Source organism: Schistocerca americana, chromosome 4, assembly GCF_021461395.2.
Source record: "Schistocerca americana isolate TAMUIC-IGC-003095 chromosome 4, iqSchAmer2.1, whole genome shotgun sequence".
Lineage (NCBI taxonomy): Eukaryota > Metazoa > Arthropoda > Insecta > Orthoptera > Acrididae > Schistocerca > Schistocerca americana.
The window spans coordinates 620,468,366-620,494,442 of record NC_060122.1 but is presented as its reverse complement, the minus strand read 5'-3'; the positions used below and the strand labels follow the sequence as shown (position 1 = coordinate 620,494,442).

General features: G+C 41.5%; 1 protein-coding gene across 1 annotated transcript; it reads left to right on the top strand.

The window, feature by feature from the left end:
- Window positions 1-944: 944 nt before the first annotated feature.
- LOC124613661 lies at window positions 945-13,540 on the top strand. The gene is made up of 3 exons (XM_047142377.1): window positions 945-1,049; window positions 10,309-11,054; window positions 13,195-13,540. Exons 1-3 carry the CDS (start codon window positions 945-947, stop codon window positions 13,538-13,540), a joined length of 1,197 nt encoding a protein of 398 aa, XP_046998333.1.
- The last annotated feature ends 12,537 nt before the right edge of the window (window positions 13,541-26,077 follow it).

The following is a 26,077-nucleotide window of genomic DNA, read 5'->3' as shown; positions in this document are numbered from 1 at the left end:
TGAACCGATACCTCGACAGGACGCGGATACAGTAGCTCGAAAGTTAGTAGAAAACATTATTTTGAAGTTCGGCGTTCCGACCGCCCTATTAAGTGACATGGGGAGTAATTTTATTGGTGATACGATGAGACGAGTCTGCAAATTACTGAGAATTGAGAAGATACAAACAACGGCGTATCATCCGCAGTCGAACGGAGCATTAGAACGTACGCACCGCACGCTAACAGAGATGTTACGACATTACGTGACCCGGGACCAGACGGATTGGGACGAATGGGTATCGTTCGCATGTTTTGTGTACAACACAACACCACACAGTACCACGGGATACACTCCATTCCAGTTATTCTTCGGCAGGAAGTGTAATCTGTCAGGGTGGTTACAGAAGAAGCCAGCCAACGTGATCTACAATTATGATGATTACGTGACGGAAATCCGACAGCGACTGCAGTTAGTACACCAAGAGGCCCGTAAGGCAACACAGGAAAGCAAAATCAGGAATAAAAGCGATTACGATAAAACACAGAACCCGAGGGAATTTAAAAAAGACGATCGCGTATTACTGTATGATGAAAGCGTGCGTCGGGGACGCTCAAGGAAGTTCGACAGCCAGTGGCGAGGACCGTTTACTGTAGTAGATGTACAGGGACCGAACGTGATAATTAGACTGAAAGGAAATAAATGTATAAAAGTGCACGCGAATAGACTGAAGGAATTTTACTAAGCAGGCAAGAATATCTTTTAGTTGTTCGTGGTAGAGGAAGTGAACAGATTGCAGGCGATAGCAAAACAGGAGAGTGGCACGTGCGTTTCTATTACAGATGCCACTGATGAGGGCTTTGTGGATGACAGCGATATTCGGGAGTATATGGCAGATCGGACTCGCAGGACGCGAGGCAAACCCACAAGATGTAAGAGTGCAAAAATTCCAGTCTGCACCAGGAATGTATTACGACAACCAGGGCAGTGTGAAACTATACAGCACAACGTGGAGAGTGGTGACCTATTTCAACCTCAAGGAATTGCATGACAAATTTGAAGAGACGCAGGTGGGGGCAAATAGAGCGATAGCACATTATATAAGTACGATGAATCAAGCAAAGTTGGATGCCGGAGAATGTGAAAATGTACAACAAACTGTAAAATGGCAGGTGGGAGAGATTTCTAAATCAAAGGACTTGATTGACCAGTTGGCTAGACATGAACGGCCCAGAACCAAAAGGGGGATATTGAACTTTATTGGGGTAACAAGCAAGGTATTGTTTGGTACACTAGATGAGGATGATGCGGAATTCTTTAAAGCTTGAAACACGTATGTAACGCAGCAGCGATGGCGAGGCATTGTAGCATCTGTGACCAGAGAGTATGCGCTTGACCGCGCGAGTGTTGCGAGCGGTTCTCAGTCAGTAGTAGTCTTTGCGAGTTAGTTGTCGCTATGCAGAGTAGCAGTCAGTCAGTCGTTGCGAGTCTGTAGTCGTCATGCAGAGCGGTCGGTCAGTAGTAGCAGCCCAGTGCGGTTGTGTGATGTAGGTGGTCGGCAACAATGGTCAAGATGAGGTATAAGGTATACTGTTAATTAATATAATCATTAGATAATGAAAAATTTTATTTATTGTAATTATTCTCCAACAAGTCTCCCAATAATAATTTTTTATTTCAAAAGCATTTTCTCAAAAGTTTAATTTTTTTTGAACTAAAGATCTCGTTGCACTTCCCATTTCATTCCACTTCTTTTTGAAGAAAAATTTCACTAGAATTACAAAAAAAAGGAGAATATTATTATTTGCAATGTAGTTCCTCCAAGTGGTGCGCAACAACAAGAGCAGATATGTGACATCCATTTATTCTGAGGTAAGACTTTAATTCTGATTGTTTTTACACAGGGCCAAAAACCGATATTTCGGTTTAATTGAATTTTCTTGTCACTGAATGGACTTTATTTTTTTGAAGGATTTATAATTGAGTCAGATTGCGAATTTCACATTTGTTGCCATTGTCAGTACATTTGATTGTAGGCAGGTTACGCATAGAGCCATGTCCATCAGCATTTCTAATTAGTATCGTTATTTTCTTTTAAAATTTTTGTGGGGGGTTACACTTGGCTCCCATTTCTATTAAGTATTGCTATATTTTCTTATATAAAAAAATTGCGGTGGGGAGGTTACACTTGGCGACACCCAGTCCAGGATCGTATTTCGTTGAGAGTCTTTTGAGCGACAGTCAGATATCTGCTCTTGTTTGCTTAGATATAATTAGGATTTAGCGCAACGCTTTTAATAATATTGTGACTTTCTCTCTACAGGTCAACGGCAATTTGTTGCTTTGTTGTATTTATGTGTTGCTTTTGCACTGTGTTGATTTGTTTTGTGAAAAATTTTGACTATTGTAAAAATGCCGCGAAAGACTGTGAATAGTGTATCGCGAAGTATTGTGAATGAAATTACCGACTCAAACAGCGTGACTGATAATAATTGTGACACGCAGAGTAATGATGACAATCCTGCGTTCACTAACAATCAGTGTATTCCAACCACTAATGATGACTTTTATCTTAATGATGAACAAACGAACTCGGTTATGTCCTATGTTGATTTGACGACAATTGATGACGCGGGACGCTCTATTATTATAGCATTTTTGCAACAAATGTGTAAACAACTTAATGAAAAACTTGATGAACGGAACAAACAATTTCGCGAAATAATTAATGAAAGTTTCAAACTGACGAAAGAAAAACAAGACAACCTTAACGAACGGAACAGACAAGTTAGTGAACAGAATACAGCTGTTACCGTGCAATGCCAGGGCATTAAAGAACAATTACGTGTGAATACTAAGACTTGTGCTAATAACAGTAATGAAAAGGTTGGCACTGTTGCACAAGAATTAAATAGTACACGTGTAGGCACAACAGAATCACATAAAGACGAAGTTAATGTAGTCACTGAACAATGTTCAGCAAACGCAACACTGATACACGAAATTAATGCAGTCACTGAAGAATGCCCTAAAAACGAAGTACAGATTCGCGACGAAACTAATTTAGAGTCAGTAGAAGTTTCACACACTCCAAATACGGAAGCTGACGAGAAATTTGAACGTCAGAACAACCAAATTGACGAAAGTAGTAAAGTAACAGAATTAACAATTATTTCAGTCACCAATACGTCACAGAATCCGCCGCGTTGCGAGCATTTATCAGAGTCACGCAGCGTGTATAATGTGAGCAATTTACAGCAACTACGCGACTTAAAATCCGAAAAGCCACGCGACTTGAAATCTGAAAAGCTACGCAACTTGAAATCCGAAATGACACAGACGAACAGATTCACACACAAACCCGAACGTGTTTTCAAATTCAATGACGAGAACGTAAATTACGAGCAATTTTTATCCCCCAGAAAATGTAAAGAGTTTAATAATGGCAGAACACAGATACACGCTTTGCACTGTATACGACAATTTATCTTTGTACATTCACCGCTATTGCGTGTAATGCAGAAACTAGCTTTGAACCAGATGCGACAATTTATTTTTGTATTTACAACAGCATTGCCTGTAATGAGGAAACTTGAATTAACATGGATACAACTATTTGCTTTTGGATTTATACCACTATTGCCTGTAACGCAAAAGCTAAAATTTATTTGCAGTGCGTAAATGACCTCAGGGGATTCATTACGCTTTAATGAATATGTGCCGTAGCGAGCATAGGGCCCCGAGCTGTAGTAGTGCTGTTTCATCTTTAGTTTTCTGCACTGCTGCCTTTTCTTCTACTATCCTTTATATCTATCAAAACTGCTCTTTAACTATTGCTCTACCTAGAATTAAGAAATATTGTACTGAAAACCCGATATGACAAATTTTAGCGAATGTGACAATTTTCATTAGGCACTCCAGAATCACGAGAACTTAAATAACAGATAAAAATCGTAATCATCAGTATGTGTAAAATTAACAGCAAACGCATTTTTTGGTAACAATAGACGTTTTCCACCACAATAGCATGAAAGTCAGCCGCTTAGCATACGTAACCAACAATGCAGTCTACAAGGTCAACCAGGCTTTAATGTTTCGCCGCGTGCACGTATAGTCCCAGCTCCAACAAATGGTAACGCATGGCAGCAAAGAAATAACTACGTACAGACAACACACTATTTCAACTCGCATCGCAATGTACCGTATAGAAATTACTATCATGACAGACGTAAAAATAACGAGCACAATTTTCAGCGTACATTTAATAACAGTCGATTTTTTCAGCAGCAAGAACATCAGCAACAACGAATAATCATGAATGAAACAGACAATAGGTGTCATCCATAGCGTAACACGTCAGTAAGAAATAACAGAACAGTTCATATAGTGGATATGCCACAACATTCTCCCGTAAATAATAACACGTACGATAGATTTTAACCAGATACAGCACAGATTGCATAATACAGTGACGCAAACATTACTTTTGACACGCAGAATTTTGCTCACGAGAATGTTATTTGAAACATGCTTTGTTGAATGCACCAGTTTTATCGCACCCAGATCTTACTAGAATTTTTTCCATTGCCACCGACAGTTCTAACACCGCTTTAGGCGTACACATTTTCCAAGAAATTGAAGAAGAAGGCTCAACAGTAATTAAAAACATCGCATTTGCAAGTCGCATTTTGTCACCTGCTGAACGAAATTACTCCGTTACAGAACTTCAAACATTGTGTTGTATGGGCTTTTACGAGATTTCGGCACTTTCTTTATGGCAGACATACCACCGTTTACACAGACCATAGAGCTATACAATTTTTTGCTTTCAGCTAAATTTACTCACGACAGATTAAGTAGATGGAAACTATATTTACAAGAAGTTAATTTTACGATTGTTCATATTCCCGGCACACAAAATGTTATAGCAGACGCACTATCGCGTTCTCTCGGCAACAATCAGCAAGACATCGCAACCAACTTCTGCAAAGCAAATTTCAGCGTCATGTACATTCAACAAGTTGCATTTGAAAATTTCATTTCGTCGTCATTACGAGACATAGTATTCTTTTTTTTTTCTTTCACATGCTTTGGTCAGCTGTACGAGCTAATGCTTCTGTCCGTCAGCTGTGTTGTCTTCTGCTGTCACTACCAATTTACGACACTCACAAAACACAAACAAATGTTTTTCAGCAAATGATTAATTTTGACACGTGCAAACTATTACGGATAGTAACAAAGTAGAATCGGAACACAAAAGAACATGTCCGACCTCATTACCATGTTTTTGCTACATCTTTGTCGCTGTTGAGCTCACTTCAAAATTTGTTACTTTCACTCCGTTACGCAAAGCTACTGCTAAAACTGTTTCGAAAGCATTTGTAAAACATTTTCTATTTCATGTAGGGCATGTAATGAAAGTAATTTCTGATAATGGATCTCAATTTCGTAGTAGTGTATGGACACGCATGTTACGAGCTAGAAACATTTCTCCGATCTATATATCCAAGTACCACGCTTCTTCGAACCCTTGTGAAAGATTAATGAAGGAAATTGGTAAGCTGTGCAGAATATACTGCCACAAAAGACATATTGATTGGGATACACACATACTCTCATTCCAAGATGTAATTAATTCCATTCCAAATGAATCCACTATGCTATCTCCGACTGTTATACTGAAAAACGTTGAACCACCGAACAAAATTAAAGAATTAATAGAATTCCCCAAAAATCGTCGCCTACGACACCACGAAATAATTGACATTGCGCTGAACAACATCAAACGTGCCGCAGAGCGCCGGAGAAGACAGCAAAAACAGGTTTGTACACGCCGCGACTTTCACGTTGGACAGAAGATATTAGTACGTACACACTATTTATCCAGCAAATTAAAAGGTAAGTGCAGTAAATTTGAACTTCTATACGCAGGTCCGTATCGGATTCGCAGCATCCCTCACCCCAATGTTGTACACGTCGAAACTTTGAGAACCAGAAAATCGAAAGGCAATCACCATATCTCAAACATTAAACCGTTTATTGAGTGAAACCACTGTATGATTCAACACACTATGATGCCATTTACTAATGCAATTAATTCACCTGACTACTTATTGATGATTATCGTATTTTTTTTTTCTTGGCAAGTGCCCGGCAAGGTAAGGTTAGCAGGTCGCTTTTCTTGTCGTTACACATCAGACCGTGCATATTTTTCCAGATGAATTTACACATTTACGACTATTTCTGCAATTATATTTATGTGACTACTTATTGATGATTATCGTATTTTTTTTTTCTTGGCAAGTGCCCGGCAAGGTAAGGTTGGCAGGTCGCTTTTCTTGTCGTTACACATCAGACCGTGCACATTTTCCATTTTTTGTGTATATGACTGTACTCCAGTTTTGTTTGTATGCACTATGAAATAGTTAAGATATAACACACACCAGTCGACTTTGACATTTTTTTTTTTGCCTTATGACATCTCAACATCGTGACTGTTTCACATTTTTTTTTTGCTACTGCATTGTATTATTCTGTGTACATTTTTTCGCATCCGAACACTGTCAATGTCTTGGACATATTACGTTTTCTGTCATGTTATGCTGTATGGTTAATTGTGTCACCATAAACCAGTCATTATTTAGTGGGTATAGGATTTAAATGCAAGACATTAATCTTTGTTCATCAATTTCAGAAAGGAATGATGATTCTAAGAAATAAATTTAACATAAATGGGAATTTCACCTACGGAATAAACGAAAGGAGATGCAATAACTTTATGAGGAAGAGTAAAGGGATCAGGATTAACAAGACTATACTATACTCATCACAGAATAGCAGTCTTAACTAATTTTTTCTTTCAGAATACAAGGTGATTGATGCAGGCTGTCAGAGAGAACTACACATCTTATTTTTAGTGATGAAATATGCTAGAGATAAGGAATAGTTAGGTAATGAGTAATGAAGTGATTTTTTGCAGATGATAGTGAATACTGATGAATAATGATGAAGGAAATGGTATTATGAATAATGAAGTTTTTCTTTACAGGTGATGATAATGGTGAAGTTATGATGATATGGATAATGAAGTTTTTTTCTTTATGCCACGTAGTTATTTAAGTATTTGTTGCGGTTTGCTTTGACAGCAGGTGTTACATTGCATAGTAGGATGACGGAAAGTTTTGGAAAGGACAGCTATGGAACACATTTTATACACATTTCACTACTTGTTAATTCGAAGTTCACTACTTTTCAGCATAGTGTGCGTTTCTTCTTTCAGGTCAATAATCCGTTTTTGTATTTTTTCCAGGAGAAGTTTTTCATGACACTTACTAAACCTGTTACTTATTATACCTGTTCTAGTACTTGCATTTTTTTATTTTTTTTACCCATTTGTGTTTATCATTTATAAATGTGATCACATGTACTGCCTTGTTACATAATCTTGCTACAGCTGACTCATGACGAATGACGTTACCTATCCTCATTTGCAGCAATAGGTCAAAAGCAAAAAGTATTATGCCTCAGCAATTAATTATCGATCCCAACGCAATGCATTGCTACCAAAAAAATGTATTACCAGTCCCACATAATGTCACTAGTTTATGATAATTCTGAATAATACTGATCAACTCTGAATAGCATGTCACTCGAGTAATGACCTCTTAATGAGACTATATTCAAAATAATACTTTGTCACTAGCTAATAACTGCCACTGTTTATTGTAATGCCTGTGATTACTAATGATTTGACTGTAATTAACTGATTTTTAATAATGACTTTGTAATGATCTGAATAATACTGAATGATGAACTATGTTTTATTCTATTCAATACTTGATGGCCACTGAGTGCCAATAATTAATGTCAATCAACGAAATTGTTATTAATTATGCCATTAATTAACTCTTGTTTTCAATGTTCATACTTTGTAATTGGAAATAAATGTGATTGTTTAATAATGCTTTGTAATTAGAAGAAGGCTAATGATTCTTAATAGATTGGAATGACAAATGATTAATTAACTGTAATTAGGAGAAGGTTAATGATTCTTAATTATACTCTGTAACTGAAAAGAATGCGATTATTTCATAATATTTTGTAACCAGGAAAAGAAGGCTACTGATTCTATGTAAAACAATTAATGAACATTTTTCTGTAATACTACATACTTGGTACAGAAATGTTCAATAACTGGGCTATGAATGCCACGAACTATCAATGAAGACTGTAATTGTCAATATTATGTGACTTGATGCCCTTCACCTCATAAGCTGACTACCCTGAATTACTGCAATGTCCATTTGTCCTGTTTATCCCAGTGATCATGGAGCACTATATTTGGTTTTGCACTAATTCTACGTTGGTGTGCCTTGTAAGAGTGTGGTGTTGACACGACATGCTGTCCACCACCATGAGCGATGAAGACATTATTATGGTCCCACTGTTTGGTGTACCTAATGTACTGCCAAAATGAAAACATGGAACATTACTACGACAGTTCAGTGTCTTGGCTACACTGATAAATTCTGATGGGAAAAGAACTTCGAGTTGTGTCACTTGGTGTTGTACTACTGTGGAAAGATATGGACTTTCAGAGCAGCTGTGTGCAATCTAAAGTGCTACAACCATGATGCAATCCTTCCCTTTCCTATCCTGATTCTTGTCACATAAAGAAAAAAATTTTTTTTTGGTAACATCATTTATGTTCATAGGTTATACATTTTTCGATTCGCTAAACTCCAGTGTGAGTACACTTATGTCACTGGTCGACATGATGTTTGCCATTATGTTTATTTGTTGTGAAAATACTAAAGACATTTTTCAGTGCATGTGCACTTTGGACATGAATTTTTTTTGCCATTATGTTTATTTGTTGTGACAATGCTAAAGACATTTTTCAGTGCATGTACACTTGTCAACATAATATTTTTTGCCAGTCTGTTTATTTGTTCTGAATATGCTAAAGAATTTTTTCAGTGCCTGTGCACTTTGTTATCTGTCAAATAATTTGTATATACTTTTCTGATTTGCTACTATGTTTTGTACTCACATTTTGTCTTTGTCTGATATATTTTGTACTTAGTGCGTGTGCACAACATTTACTTTATGTACTACATCTAATTATTCTTGCCAGTCTGTTTATTTGTTCTGCATATGCTAAAGAATTTTTTCAGTGCCTGTGCACTTTATCTGTCAAAAAGTTTGTATATACTTTTTTCTGATTTGCTACTATGTTTAGTATTCACATTTTGTCCTTGTCTGATATATTTTGTACTTAGTGCGTGTGCACAACATTTAAATATTCTGTAAGTTGTAGGATTTTGTTAATTGAAGAAAAATTTTGCCGCGCTTGGCAAGTCCAAATGACTCACCATCGCTGCCAAATTTTTGCCCCCCGAGTGGAGGGTTATGAAACACGTATGTAACGCAGCAGCGATGGCGAGGCATTGTAGCATCTGTGACCAGAGAGTATGCGCTTGACCGCGCGAGTGTTGCGAGCGGTTCTCAGTCAGTAGTAGTCTTTGCGAGTTAGTTGTCGCTATGCAGAGTAGCAGTCAGTCAGTCGTTGCGAGTCTGTAGTCGTCATGCAGAGCGGTCGGTCAGTAGTAGCAGCCCAGTGCGGTTGTGTGATGTAGGTGGTCGGCAACAATGGTCAAGATGAGGTATAAGGTATACTGTTAATTAATATAATCATTAGATAATGAAAAATTTTATTTATTGTAATTATTCTCCAACAAGTCTCCCAATAATAATTTTTTATTTCAAAAGCATTTTCTCAAAAGTTTAATTTTTTTTGAACTAAAGATCTCGTTGCACTTCCCATTTCATTCCACTTCTTTTTGAAGAAAAATTTCACTAGAATTACAAAAAAAAGGAGAATATTATTATTTGCAATGTAGTTCCTCCAAGTGGTGCGCAACAACAAGAGCAGATATGTGACATCCATTTATTCTGAGGTAAGACTTTAATTCTGATTGTTTTTACACAGGGCCAAAAACCGATATTTCGGTTTAATTGAATTTTCTTGTCACTGAATGGACTTTATTTTTTTGAAGGATTTATAATTGAGTCAGATTGCGAATTTCACATTTGTTGCCATTGTCAGTACATTTGATTGTAGGCAGGTTACGCATAGAGCCATGTCCATCAGCATTTCTAATTAGTATCGTTATTTTCTTTTAAAATTTTTGTGGGGGGTTACACTTGGCTCCCATTTCTATTAAGTATTGCTATATTTTCTTATATAAAAAAATTGCGGTGGGGAGGTTACAAGCTAAGATAGATGTTTTAGAGGAACAGCAAAGGGAATTATTGCGATTGTCCAAGGAACAAGTAACCATTGTGAGGGCGTCACTGACGGGGGTGAACCAAACAATTAATGCAGTCACCAGGAATACTCAAATAATTGCGGATGGGATAATGAAATTGAGTAAACATGTCGAGGATTACGAAAATAGTACCAACAGGAAGATACAACACACCCTGATTGTTTTGACTATTACGGAACAACTGATGCAAATCTCTAATATGTTCAATGAGCTCGAAAGGGAATATGATCTATTGATCTCTGCCATAGTTAATGCGCAGAAAGGGCTATTGGAACCACACTTGATTAACCCTGTACAAGTAGTCACGTATCTCGAACTGATAAAGGAGGACTTAAAAGACAAGAAATTTCCCGTTGAACTCACGAAGGACCAAGGGTATCTGTTACTTCGTATAATAGATATAGATGTAGTTCTTGCCGGCAATACCTTAAGTTATGTACTAAATATACCTTTAGTAGATAGTAGTGTATACACTTTATATAGAATATGGCCATTACCCGCAGAATATGATGCAACTAACAAGTTATTTGCGTATATCGAGCCTGAACGAAACTTTCTGCTTATTGACGATGCGAAACGACAGTACGCACTACTGTCTCGGGACCAATTGCAGTGTAAAACGGTTACGGCGAGAAATCAAATTTGTAAACAACGGTTCGTTCTGATGTCGACCTATGATCACGAGCGATGTGAAGCTCGAATGCTACAGCCTATGAGGGAAATTCCGAAAGATTGCAATCAAAAGTATGTCATACTGAACGAAAGTATCTGGACGCAGATACAGGACAATGAGTGGCTGTATGTCGCTCCCAAGGATGAAGGACTGACAATATTATGTAACGGATTACCCCCAAACGACCTTATTGTAAGGGGTACCGGAAAGTTAACCTTTACGAGTCAGTGTAAAGGATACGGTGCGCAAGTCATGTTACAAGCTGACCATATAATTAGTACTAATGTAAGTAAGAATGATATAGTACCTATGCTAAACTTAAATATAGATTGCTGTATCATAGACGAAACAAAGCAAGAGGTCACACGTATACCTATAGATTTACCCTTAGAACATATTGTTAGACACTTAGATGACCTCAAGGTAGCCAGTCACAAAGTGGATGAACTGCAGAGTGAAATAGAATATCAGCAGCGAACCACCTTTAGTGGATGGTCTAAGAGCGTATATTCCGTATGGGGGTATACGGGTTCAGTAGTGTTAGTTGTCTTAATTATATCATGTTGTTTATGCATCTATTGTAAGTGTTGCCGTATGTGTGGCAAAAGATTGTGTGAAATCGGAGGACATTGTTGCGCTAAAGTGTGTGTGACAAATACAGTGGTAGCGGATGGCCGCTGGGAACGAAGTGTTCGGTACACCCCTGCCCGACAAACCGAGCACTGTGAAGCGGCAGCAGAAGGTGGAGAGTATGAATTAAGTTGTACACGTCGCACTCCTCTCTCCGATAGGGTACAATGGAGAGAACAGAGTCAAACGCCACAACTCTCTGAGCCCCGTGCCAGAGCAATGGAGCTGTCAAGCCCCAAGACAGACAGGAGATAACACAATTGTATGTTTATTGATTATCTTACCCTCCTGATGTATCCTAAATTGATGACAAATCAGATCTTTTGTATGTGTATAAAACTCAAATGTGTACTTATGTATGTAACTATTCTGTATGCTCTTGGTAAAAATTTGCAGCATTTTTTGAATATGTGACATGAATTTTGTTTGTTCTACGCACATTATGGACGGCACTCAACTGTATCTTATAACTTCTTGTGTTTTTTATTTTTGTGCCATGTATTTTTCATGTTTATAACGTCAAGTCTTGATGGCAATAAAGACTGGTAAGTTTTACTGGCACCGCGAGTAGAAAACGAAAATTTTGTAATCTCGAGGGACCGAGCTTACAAAATTTTCCCCTGGGGATGGGGAGGTGTCGCGAATAGTAGAAGATGGTGTCGCGAATAGTAGAAGATAGAATTAAAATCATGTAGGCTGTAGGCTGGAAAATTATTGCTACAGATCAAGCGAGGCGGACGTGACCAGACTATCTCATGTGTAATGTGTAATGTGTACTCGACTAACAAGAGCGGAGTATGCAGTATCACGAGGCTCAAACACAGTTAGTGGCAACCCGTGGACACAGCAAACAGTGGAGAATGGCTAGTTCATCACGTAGGCATCACATGCTGCCGCGTGACTAGCCTACTCAGGGCTCAAAGTTCGGGGTGCTAGAACCTTCTAGAACAAGTGGTGCCGGGTGCACTAACCCCTATAAAAGCGGATAGCCGCTAGATCGAAAGTCAGTGATGGAGTGAGGTACTTAGGAAGCCGGTCCACGTCAGTCTGCGTCGGGATGCTGCAAGAGTTGCAGGAGAGTATTGAGCACAGCAACAAGTAGGGACTTAGGCTGAATCGACACAGCTGACACTTAGTCTGGTGCGCTCGCCTCTGCTGTATTAGGACTTAGGTTTGGGAAGTTAGGGATGGCAACTGCATAGCCAGATAGACAATCATTGGAGACTGTATATAGAACCTTATTTAAATCACAAGTGCCAGGGGTACTTCCCGTATAATCGTTCTATACATCGAGTGTTCATATATGAAAGCTTCCCTAAGATCCTATCCGAGTTCCGTACTCTAGCTCACCTTGCAGCCTTCTCTACAACGGAGCAGTGAGGAGTTGGCGGCCCACACCACCGAGACCTCATGCCAAGTAAGTTCTCTGACGCGCACCAACGCAGTCCTTCCACTCCCTCTCAGGACACGTCAGTAGGACACGACAGAGGTTTAGACCATTTTTCTGGTGCCAGGTGTGGGGTATAGGTGAGGTACCTACGGGTGAAGAAGCGACAGTATAGGCAGAGGGGCGTTAAGTAGCACCAGCGTCGCAGAACGAGAGGGTCGACACATCGCGCCGTCGCAGAACGGGAGGGTCGACACACCGCGCAGCTGCGGAGCCAGAGGGTCGACGCAGCGCACCGTCGCGGGTCCAGGGGGTCGCCGCGGCACGTCTAAGCAGAAGGTGCTGATTCACGCCAACGCAGCACCAGCGTCGCATCGCGCCGCCGCCGGGGTAGAGAGGCGCCGGTCCGCGCCGTCCCAGCAGCTGCACCGTCTCGCACCGCGCTCATCTCGAGCGGGTCTACGCGCCGCCACCGCGACGCGCCACATTCAGCACCAGCCAGCAGGAGTCAAGGTTAGTGGAGATGTCAACCTCCAATGAAGTAGACTCGGGCGAAGGCCCGCAGACACTCTCCAGTGTAAGCAGGCTATATTTAAGTTATAGTGAGGCTACCAAGTTGGTACCCCATAAATTTGATGGGGACAGAGAAAGATTGTCCGAATTTATTGATAATTGCGATAATGCGTACCATTTAGTGAACCCTAGTTATAAGCAAGTGTTTCTGAAGTTCATTATTGGTCAGATAACGGGCTCAGCCCGCAGTAAACTATTGGTTAGGGATCATACAGAGACTTGGTCTGCCGTGAGGTCTATATTGTTAGAAAATTATGAGAGCAAACGCACAATTGACTACTATGCTTGTACTATGTTTAATAGTAGGCAGGGAAACGGTGAGAGTGTGGCTCAATGGGGCTCTCGCGTTGATTCTATGCAGTTCCACTTTCGAGAGGCAATGAAGAGGGTCATGGATGAGGACGAGATTGCAGGATGCAATGCGCTGATAGGGAAGCTAGGACGGGCCGTGTTCATACAGGGATTATACGACGAGAGAATAAAAACAGTAATACGGGCACAAGGCGAACGGATAACCCTGTCAGAGGCTATTGACTTATCCGCAACGGAGGAATGTGCGATAACGTCCGAGCGAGATAAACGCCGAGTGGCGACTGCAAGCAGGACAGGACGGAAAAATAGTATGAAATGCTTTAGTTGCGGAAAAGAAGGGCATGTAGCGCGTGAATGTAGAACAAAGTATACCGTCCGAAAAACAGACGTGGTAAAGGGCGGCTCCCAGGGGACAGACCGAAATCGATTACCAGTCAAGGAAATTGACGTGCGGGAATTTAGGGGAAATGGGGGACGAGCTCAGTGTCCTCCACCCGTACGGTGTACAGCATGTAACATACCGGGACACACACCCCCGTGTACCAAAGCCAAACCAGTGACATGCTTCACGTGTCACCGACACGGACACTATGCTCGAGATTGCCACGAAAGTAAATGGGTTAACATCCGTGGGAAGAATATGCAGGGAAACGAGAAGAGGGTGTAATGCCGCAGTTCCATTACGCTGCGTCAGGAATAATAAGAGCTGCCGAATGCACGGGCAAAAATGACTACATATGTGTGAGGAGCAAAGATGTAAAAGGAACTGAGACGAGATTACTAATAGATAGTGGGGCCCACATTAACCTCATTAAATCCAGGGTTTTGAGGGATGGTGTAAAGAAGGAAACCGACAGGGCAGTGACAATAAAGAGTATCGTCAATGAAGAGGTCAGGACGGAGGGTCCTGTATTTATCGAATTAAGTAGCGGTATAGGAAGAAAATGGGTTACTCAGTTTCAAGTTGTAAATGAATGTCTTGATCTGCCGTTTGATGGGTTACTTGGACGGGAGTTCCTGGACGAACATAAAGTCGTGCTGGATTATGGGCGACGGAGAATGTATGTGCAAGACGAATGGGTAGAATTACGAGAAGCGTGCGAAGAGGACACTGCAAATCGATTAGTTGCGCAAAGTGGTAAGATTGGGACGGAGGTAAGAGCCAGTTACGCAGATGTAGCGCGAGGAGATAAGGCGCCGGTCGAGGTTACGACGCGCGCGCGGGCAGTCGCTGGGAGACAAATAAGAGATAGCGGTCCAAGTTATACGGATAGTAAGGGTGGCGGTTGCTCCAAATACCCGACGAGGCGAGACAGCCGAGTGCCGGCTGCGCCAACTTGTAAGAATTGTGCGACGCCAGATGACAGTGCAGTTATTCGAAACGAAGAGCTGCCAGAACGAGCAAAAAAGCCCTGTAATATCACGACGAGTAGGCGTGACAAGTCGCTAGCCCCGGAGGATCTGGAAGAAGTCAGGATAGGACCCCGGGAAGAGAGGTTTATAAGAGTCCGCGTGACGCGAAAAATAGGTAGGGAGGCAGTAATTCCCAAACAAGAAATTAGACCAGGGGTCTATATACCAGAAGCCATAGTGGCCGTCCAAGATGGAACATGTATAACGAGCGTAATGAATACCCGAACCCAAGAAGTGCGGTTTAGAGTACCGGAAGTACTAGCAGAAGAGGTCCCACCGCCCAGTAGCTACAAAGTTAGACGTGCACCCCAGAACAGGAGGATCGAGAGAAAAACGCGGCAAAAGTTGTTAACGGAAAATATGCGTATAGACCACTTAAATCGGGAGGAGCACAACGCCATACGGGAATTGTGCTTGGCGTATAACGATGTGTTTCACTTACCAGGGGACGTGCTCACCTACACTACCGTAGTGAAGCACCAGATCCCACTAACGCCGGAAGCTGAAGGGACAGTTATAAATCAAAGACCGTATCGCATCCCACAAGCTCAGCAGGATGCACTGCAAACGGAAATTCAGGGCATGTTGAGAGACGGCATAATCTCGCCGAGTACCAGTCCATTTAATTTCCCCTTGTTATTATTGCCAAAGAAACTTGATGCTAGTGGTAAACCCAAATGGAGAGTAGTTGTTGATTATAGGAAACTAAATGATGTCTCGATAAATATGGTTTACCCGTTACCTAGAATTGACGAAATTCTAGATAGTCTAGGAAAGGCAACATATTTTTCAACGTTAGATCTCGCGAAGGGATACTACCAAGTATTAATAGATGAGAAGGATCCAAAAAAAACGGCATTTAGTACGCCGACGGGACATTACGAATATAATAGAATGGCCATGGGCTTAAAAACGGCCCCATCTACATTTCAACGGCTAATGAACACCGTGCTGACGGGCGTGCAAGGGAATAAAGTGTTCATTTATCTAGATGACATCGTCATCGTAGGTGCGTCGCTTGAGGAGCATAACGCACGCCTTGAAGAAGTATTTGAACATTTAAGAAAAGCGAACCTGAAGTTGCAGGTCGACAAATGCGAATTCTTGCGGACAGAAGTTACGTTCTTAGGACACGTTTTAACGGCAGAAGGTTTGAAACCCGATCCCACGAAAGTAACGGCAATAGAAAATTACCCGCCGCCAAAGACAACTACGGAATTGAAATGTTACCTGGGAATGGTCGGATATTACCGACGGTTTCTGAGCAATTTTAATAGAATTGCCAAGCCTCTACATGAACTACTAAAAAAGGGAGTTCCGTACGAATGGGGCGAAGTGCAACAGGAAGCTTTTCAGACCTTGAAAGAGAAGTTAACCAAACCTCCAATACTACAGTACCCGGATTTCACTAAGGAATTTTTGGTAACCACAGACGCCAGCAAATACGCGGTAGGAGCGTATCTGAGTCAAGGTCCTATAGGAAAAGATTTACCGGTTGCGTATATATCGCGCACTCTCAATAAAGCAGAGATAAACTATAGTACAATAGAGCGAGAGTTAACTGCTGTAGTGTGGGCTGTTAAATATTTTCGTCCTTATCTGTTTGGGAGGAAATTCAAAATACTCACGGACCACAAACCCCTGATGTGGTTAGGCAGTATCACAGATCCATCGTCTCGAGTAATGAAACTTCGGCTAAAATTGGAGGAATATGATTACCAAATCCTGTACAAGGAAGGGAAACAAAACCGCGTAGCTGATGCATTATCACGGATTCGGAGTGTACAAGACAGCGATAAGGAAGTACCGCAGGATAGCGGGAGGCAAGGAGAAATAAAGGCGGACGCCGCGCAGCGGGACGAGAACCGAGAAGTAGATAACGAGGCAGCGACAGAAGCAGTAGCGACAGCTGAGATAACAGACCCCGAGGAAACAGCTGACGCGACCGAGATAAGTGAAGACGGAGCCGCACCGCCGATAAACGAAGAAGACGTTCTAAGCGCAGAGGACAAATTGGAAATCCTAAAACAGATGCACATATCTCCCATAGGAGGCCATCAGGGAATGGGAAGAACATATGCGCGAATAAAGCAGTACTGTACCTGGCCGGGTATGAAAGCCGATATAGAAAAATTCATAAGAATGTGTGAAAGTTGTCAAAAGAATAAGATAACCCAAGCAAAAACGAAGCAACCGATGGAACTAACGCCGACTCCCGAATTCGTATTTGAGCGATGTGACATCGATATAGTAGGTCCCTTACCAGTTACCCGAGTTGGCCACAAGTATATTTTGACCTTTCAAGACTCTCTTACGAAGTTTGTAATAGCTGAACCGATACCTCGACAGGACGCGGATACAGTAGCTCGAAAGTTAGTAGAAAACATTATTTTGAAGTTCGGCGTTCCGACCGCCCTATTAAGTGACATGGGGAGTAATTTTATTGGTGATACGATGAGACGAGTCTGCAAATTACTGAGAATTGAGAAGATACAAACAACGGCGTATCATCCGCAGTCGAACGGAGCATTAGAACGTACGCACCGCACGCTAACAGAGATGTTACGACATTACGTGACCCGGGACCAGACGGATTGGGACGAATGGGTATCGTTCGCATGTTTTGTGTACAACACAACACCACACAGTACCACGGGATACACTCCATTCCAGTTATTCTTCGGCAGGAAGTGTAATCTGTCAGGGTGGTTACAGAAGAAGCCAGCCAACGTGATCTACAATTATGATGATTACGTGACGGAAATCCGACAGCGACTGCAGTTAGTACACCAAGAGGCCCGTAAGGCAACACAGGAAAGCAAAATCAGGAATAAAAGCGATTACGATAAAACACAGAACCCGAGGGAATTTAAAAAAGACGATCGCGTATTACTGTATGATGAAAGCGTGCGTCGGGGACGCTCAAGGAAGTTCGACAGCCAGTGGCGAGGACCGTTTACTGTAGTAGATGTACAGGGACCGAACGTGATAATTAGACTGAAAGGAAATAAATGTATAAAAGTGCACGCGAATAGACTGAAGGAATTTTACTAAGCAGGCAAGAATATCTTTTAGTTGTTCGTGGTAGAGGAAGTGAACAGATTGCAGGCGATAGCAAAACAGGAGAGTGGCACGTGCGTTTCTATTACAGATGCCACTGATGAGGGCTTTGTGGATGACAGCGATATTCGGGAGTATATGGCAGATCGGACTTGCAGGACGCGAGGCAAACCCACAAGATGTAAGAGTGCAAAAATTCCAGTCTGCACCAGGAATGTATTACGACAACCAGGGCAGTGTGAAACTATACAGCACAACGTGGAGAGTGGTGACCTATTTCAACCTCAAGGAATTGCATGACAAATTTGAAGAGACGCAGGTGGGGGCAAATAGAGCGATAGCACATTATATAAGTACGATGAATCAAGCAAAGTTGGATGCCGGAGAATGTGAAAATGTACAACAAACTGTAAAATGGCAGGTGGGAGAGATTTCTAAATCAAAGGACTTGATTGACCAGTTGGCTAGACATGAACGGCCCAGAACCAAAAGGGGGATATTGAACTTTATTGGGGTAACAAGCAAGGTATTGTTTGGTACACTAGATGAGGATGATGCGGAATTCTTTAAAGCTAAGATAGATGTTTTAGAGGAACAGCAAAGGGAATTATTGCGATTGTCCAAGGAACAAGTAACCATTGTGAGGGCGTCACTGACGGGGGTGAACCAAACAATTAATGCAGTCACCAGGAATACTCAAATAATTGCGGATGGGATAATGAAATTGAGTAAACATGTCGAGGATTACGAAAATAGTACCAACAGGAAGATACAACACACCCTGATTGTTTTGACTATTACGGAACAACTGATGCAAATCTCTAATATGTTCAATGAGCTCGAAAGGGAATATGATCTATTGATCTCTGCCATAGTTAATGCGCAGAAAGGGCTATTGGAACCACACTTGATTAACCCTGTACAAGTAGTCACGTATCTCGAACTGATAAAGGAGGACTTAAAAGACAAGAAATTTCCCGTTGAACTCACGAAGGACCAAGGGTATCTGTTACTTCGTATAATAGATATAGATGTAGTTCTTGCCGGCAATACCTTAAGTTATGTACTAAATATACCTTTAGTAGATAGTAGTGTATACACTTTATATAGAATATGGCCATTACCCGCAGAATATGATGCAACTAACAAGTTATTTGCGTATATCGAGCCTGAACGAAACTTTCTGCTTATTGACGATGCGAAACGACAGTACGCACTACTGTCTCGGGACCAATTGCAGTGTAAAACGGTTACGGCGAGAAATCAAATTTGTAAACAACGGTTCGTTCTGATGTCGACCTATGATCACGAGCGATGTGAAGCTCGAATGCTACAGCCTATGAGGGAAATTCCGAAAGATTGCAATCAAAAGTATGTCATACTGAACGAAAGTATCTGGACGCAGATACAGGACAATGAGTGGCTGTATGTCGCTCCCAAGGATGAAGGACTGACAATATTATGTAACGGATTACCCCCAAACGACCTTATTGTAAGGGGTACCGGAAAGTTAACCTTTACGAGTCAGTGTAAAGGATACGGTGCGCAAGTCATGTTACAAGCTGACCATATAATTAGTACTAATGTAAGTAAGAATGATATAGTACCTATGCTAAACTTAAATATAGATTGCTGTATCATAGACGAAACAAAGCAAGAGGTCACACGTATACCTATAGATTTACCCTTAGAACATATTGTTAGACACTTAGATGACCTCAAGGTAGCCAGTCACAAAGTGGATGAACTGCAGAGTGAAATAGAATATCAGCAGCGAACCACCTTTAGTGGATGGTCTAAGAGCGTATATTCCGTATGGGGGTATACGGGTTCAGTAGTGTTAGTTGTCTTAATTATATCATGTTGTTTATGCATCTATTGTAAGTGTTGCCGTATGTGTGGCAAAAGATTGTGTGAAATCGGAGGACATTGTTGCGCTAAAGTGTGTGTGACAAATACAGTGGTAGCGGATGGCCGCTGGGAACGAAGTGTTCGGTACACCCCTGCCCGACAAACCGAGCACTGTGAAGCGGCAGCAGAAGGTGGAGAGTATGAATTAAGTTGTACACGTCGCACTCCTCTCTCCGATAGGGTACAATGGAGAGAACAGAGTCAAACGCCACAACTCTCTGAGCCCCGTGCCAGAGCAATGGAGCTGTCAAGCCCCAAGACAGACAGGAGATAACACAATTGTATGTTTATTGATTATCTTACCCTCCTGATGTATCCTAAATTGATGACAAATCAGATCTTTTGTATGTGTATAAAACTCAAATGTGTACTTATGTATGTAACTATTCTGTATGCTCTTGGTAAAAATTTGCAGCATTTTTTGAATATGTGACATGAATTTTGTTTGTTCTACGCACATTATGGACGGCACTCAACTGTATCTTATAACTTCTTGTGTTTTTTATTTTTGTGCCATGTATTTTTCATGTTTATAACGTCAAGTCTTGATGGCAATAAAGACTGGTAAGTTTTACTGGCACCGCGAGTAGAAAACGAAAATTTTGTAATCTCGAGGGACCGAGCTTACAAAATTTTCCCCTGGGGATGGGGAGGTGTCGCGAATAGTAGAAGATGGTGTCGCGAATAGTAGAAGATAGAATTAAAATCATGTAGGCTGTAGGCTGGAAAATTATTGCTACAGATCAAGCGAGGCGGACGTGACCAGACTATCTCATGTGTAATGTGTAATGTGTACTCGACTAACAAGAGCGGAGTATGCAGTATCACGAGGCTCAAACACAGTTAGTGGCAACCCGTGGACACAGCAAACAGTGGAGAATGGCTAGTTCATCACGTAGGCATCACATGCTGCCGCGTGACTAGCCTACTCAGGGCTCAAAGTTCGGGGTGCTAGAACCTTCTAGAACAAGTGGTGCCGGGTGCACTAACCCCTATAAAAGCGGATAGCCGCTAGATCGAAAGTCAGTGATGGAGTGAGGTACTTAGGAAGCCGGTCCACGTCAGTCTGCGTCGGGATGCTGCAAGAGTTGCAGGAGAGTATTGAGCACAGCAACAAGTAGGGACTTAGGCTGAATCGACACAGCTGACACTTAGTCTGGTGCGCTCGCCTCTGCTGTATTAGGACTTAGGTTTGGGAAGTTAGGGATGGCAACTGCATAGCCAGATAGACAATCATTGGAGACTGTATATAGAACCTTATTTAAATCACAAGTGCCAGGGGTACTTCCCGTATAATCGTTCTATACATCGAGTGTTCATATATGAAAGCTTCCCTAAGATCCTATCCGAGTTCCGTACTCTAGCTCACCTTGCAGCCTTCTCTACAACGGAGCAGTGAGGAGTTGGCGGCCCACACCACCGAGACCTCATGCCAAGTAAGTTCTCTGACGCGCACCAACGCAGTCCTTCCACTCCCTCTCAGGAAACGTCAGTAGGACACGACAGTCGCCTCTTTAACATACGCTGTACTAACATTAGAGACGATCGAACGCTCGTTACTCCGCAAATACCTCCTTTTCTTCGTATTCTGCACATTTTCTTACAATACTAGACGATTATCCATCACTTCCGGATATCGAAGTATATCAGTAAGTATACAAAGTTAACTCACACTGGCAACTAAAATCCCACGAACAGAAACGACGTATATCACTGCACGCCGATCTACACCGCTACAAAGGTAACGGGCAACAGATTTTTGGGTGCCCCTGTAGTCCGGTGGCAGCGTTCTTCCCGGAAAGGCCACTTCCCCCACCAAAAGCGCTGCTCGCTCTTCAGTTTACAGACAGACTATACTTTCTGTCGATGCAAAGCGAAGCGCCAGTCATTGCTTCACTGCAGTTCAAAAATGCATATGCAAAGCGATAACGACCATTGCAACCGGTCAAGGATGTACAGGGCTCGGAAAAAAAAACGCAATAAATGCATGCTTGAACATAAATACCGAAGATGATAGTGAGGTCTGCGGGTTGCGCTGTTGTATTTGACCACGAACGTCACTGGTGCAATTCCTCACTATGCTGACGTAGTCAGTACAGAGTGCTGTGTAGTTGCATACGCATTATGTCGGAGTTAAGTGAATTCGAATGTGGGCAAATTGTTGGTGCTTGTATGGTGGATGCTTCCGTAACGAAGGCAGCCTCAATCACCATATAGAAGATTCATACCGCATACAAGGAAAGCAGAAAAACATCATTCGGTAAGACACAGCGCGGGAGAAATTGTGCGTTGAGAGATCGTGGTAGACGGTCTTTATAGATGATTGTGACGAAAGACAACAGTTGCAGAAGTCACTGTACCTTATAACGCACAAGCGAGCCCTATCAGCACGCAGACAAGAAGTGAGCCCGACAGGCTGAGAACTGCCGGGCGAGCTCGATTTCCAAAACCACTCCCTAGTGGTGCAAATGCCCATAATGGGGAAACCTGGTGCCGAAGCCATAAAACCTGGACTATGGAGCAATGGAAGTAAGTCATTTGGGAAGATGAATCCTGTTGCACGCTGTCTCCAACTTCTGGCCGAATTTACGTTCCAAGAATGAAACATGGCTGGGAGCTCGGTGGTGATTTGGGCACCATATCGGTATTCCTTGGGCCCATGGGTACCGTGCAAGATCGCATTACTGCCAATGATTCTGTGACAACTTTGGCTATTGTATAACGTTGTTTTCCAAGGCGGCAGTGCCCCTGTCCACACAGCGCGCATCGTTGGGGACTAGTTTTTTGAACACGAAGACGAATTTTCGCATCTCCCCTTGCCATTACAGTCACGAGATTTCAATGTTATTGGTCTACTTCGGGAAGAATCGTGCGTGATCGCTATGTACCTCCATCGTCGTTACCTAGACTTGCTACTATTTTGTTAGGATAATGGTAAAGGTTCCATTGAAAACCATACAAAAGTGGTATTCAGGCGACTGGAAGCTGTTTTGAATGCCGACGGTTTTCTTGTACTGTATTAAGCGCGGTAATGTGTTGTGTTTTTCATGTTTCCATATTCACACAACCAGTGACGGCGACAGAGTCGTGATCGGTTCCTTGATTTCGCCGACATGGTTGAGTGTGGTTGTAGGAATTTAAATTAAGGGCATTGTTGACACTCGCCCGTGGCGTGATCCTGTTCTCGCCGACGTCTTATTTCTTTCGGCTGATATTTTTTCACTTCATGGCCCCGGCACCCTCTGACGTTTGAGATGTGCATCATTTTATCATCATAAACATAATACTGTGTTGTACGATCCTTCCATCCTAAATTCATGAACACTGAGCACAATAACAAACTCCGGAATAAAACAGAACCAGGTATAACAACAACTGGTAAGTAAATGCGTGTATATTACTGATTTTACATCAATGATACAACCAAGCTAGGTAAAAGATTATTTTTAGAGCGAAGGCTATGTCTATATCCAAAGCAGACACGAACCTCAACAGAAGTATTCAGTGAATTTTAGTCCTACGCGAAACGCATCTGTCGTTGCGTTTCCTTCTTGCAAATGCAAATTTTATATTTTGTAATGTGTGTCTATTGAGTGGCATGATTATATCTATTTATATTTCTGACGTCTTATTTAATAAAATTATGCAATGAGCAAGTGGCCATACTTATTAAATCTACGTACTTTAGAGCCGCTTGAACCCGCCTATTCTGAAGTCTACCCAAATTATTTTCTGATGTCCTAGCACGACTCAAACGAGAGATGATGACACGTTAATGATCGTTCAATTTATCGACTTCATATAGTCGCATTAAGTAGGTTTTTAGTGGATATACTTCGTCAACAACAATGTGGTAGAAATTGTCTGAACATTCAAAGAGCCTTGTTGAGGCGCTTTGTTTAAATTTCAATTGGAAAAAAAGCTCCTCCGTATCTGTTCCTTCATATGCCCCGACCACATCAGTAGTAATACAGTTACGCTGAGAGACTATAAGAGCCAACAAAGTTATGGAGAATATACTTTTTGTAATTAAAGAATAGCGATCCGGTGTTCGGAAGAGCCTGAATACTAACGTTTTCCCCATGAAAAGGTAAGAAAATTGCATACTTAAAAAAAACCTTAGCGATATTCTTCCATTTTTAACCTGTCGGAATAGACCTCGTTTCGCCCATCATGTTGTCTGTAATTATCTTGCGGTTTTCTCTTACGATTTTGTGAACTATACCATGCCCCCATGCGATAAGTAAATGAAGTTGTGCGTATCGCATCGCCAGTGGCGAAATGTATGAAAAAAATAGTAGGCAGTAGGGATATGCGAAAATTTCAGGTCGCTAAAATGACTTTTTTATGTTCCTGGGCGTCGAGTAAAACTAGTTGGGGAAATATTAGAGATAACTTCTGAAAGTCTTTGAATAAAACTAAAACTGTGAGTAGCCAAAACAGCAAAAAATATGATGCTTTACAAATATTCGGAGCACTTAAGGTTTTTGAAAAACTTCTTCGTGGAGGGGGAGTCCAGGACTGACATTGATGACGAAATAACAAGCGAAGATTTCACAAGTTGTCTTAGCGGTAATGAATCAGTACCGCGTGAAAATGAACAAAACACATTAAGACTAGAATAGACAGCAATAATCCTGAACTGTATAACCACAAAATCCCAATCCGCACAATCTAAAACCAACAGCCTCTATTTAGTATGCTATGCCATGAAAGAAAACAGAAGAGCTGGTCCCCAACGCCACTCTCGCGAAAACTGCCACTGGTACTGTAACGGCATATCTCACTAAAATTATTGAAAAGTATGAGATGCCACCCGATCGCCACCACTACATCCCGTTGACGTTGTTTTATCTGGAATAGCTCCAGCTCTAAAAAATCACATTGCTGGCACTATGCAATTTCCGTAGTCGTTCGTCTAGCTTGTCACATTTTTCTGTATCAATGTACTATGGAACTACATTACCCTGCAGGAAGTGCACATCACTCCACTTCAGTACCGGTAGTCAACTTCTCCTAACCATTTACTGGAACAAATCGAAGGAATCTGTCACTAATCTACTTCATGGAATGAATAGCCTATATAAACATCGTCTACTGGTCGAGACAGTGATCACTTCGTTTAACCGCCTCACTGCAAAGTATTTTCTGCCGGATAAAAACGAAGCTAAAAGAAAATTTCACATTTAGTTACGACTTCAGTTTTATATGAGAGTCGTGATCCATTTGAATGTGTAAATGACTTTTTTTCCAACGAGGTTTGCAATACTTAAATTAACAAATAAAGCAGATCTTTATTTCTTACATAGTCTTACTTATGTAACATATATTAGATTTGATGTATGCATTTTTTGACTAACGGTGGCGAATGAATGTTGATCTCAGATATTTATCAACAAACTGTCGAAGTTTTGCCATTATTCGCGTGTGAGTCAATACTAACCTCAAGCGAACGGCGAACCGTTCTCTTGGTGTGATAACGTTTCACTGGTGTGTGTTTCGCTTTTTCAGATGATTTTACGACTTGTTCATAGGAAGTTGAATGAATTTTCTGACATTATGAAATATTCATAAAACGTTGCACCAATCGTCTGTCAATTCACTGAACAGAGAAGCATTCCCCCATCTGTTCCTCTACTTTTCCTCGCCTGATGGAACCACTTGCGATTTTACACTTGTGTTTATTCTTCATCCAGAATCACAGCAACTAGTGAAAGATCGTTGTCCGAGAACTTCGCCATCTTGGCCGCTCAAATGCACTGCCATACGTCGGAAGAAATACTGACCATTGTGAAAAATCAATCACGG

What these genes read in the sequence shown, in the direction of transcription:
- LOC124613661 (XM_047142377.1), top strand. Translation starts at nt 945, where the DNA reads ATGTATTACGACAACCAGGGCAGTGTGAAACTATACAGCACAACGTGG. An exon ending in ACAAATTTGAAGAGACGCAG is followed by an intron (nt 1,050 to 10,308) that starts GTGGGGGCAAAT and finishes CGATTGTCCAAG; the next exon opens with GAACAAGTAACCATTGTGAG. An exon ending in CCGAAAGATTGCAATCAAAA is followed by an intron (nt 11,055 to 13,194) that starts GTATGTCATACT and finishes GGCGTTAAGTAG; the next exon opens with CACCAGCGTCGCAGAACGAG.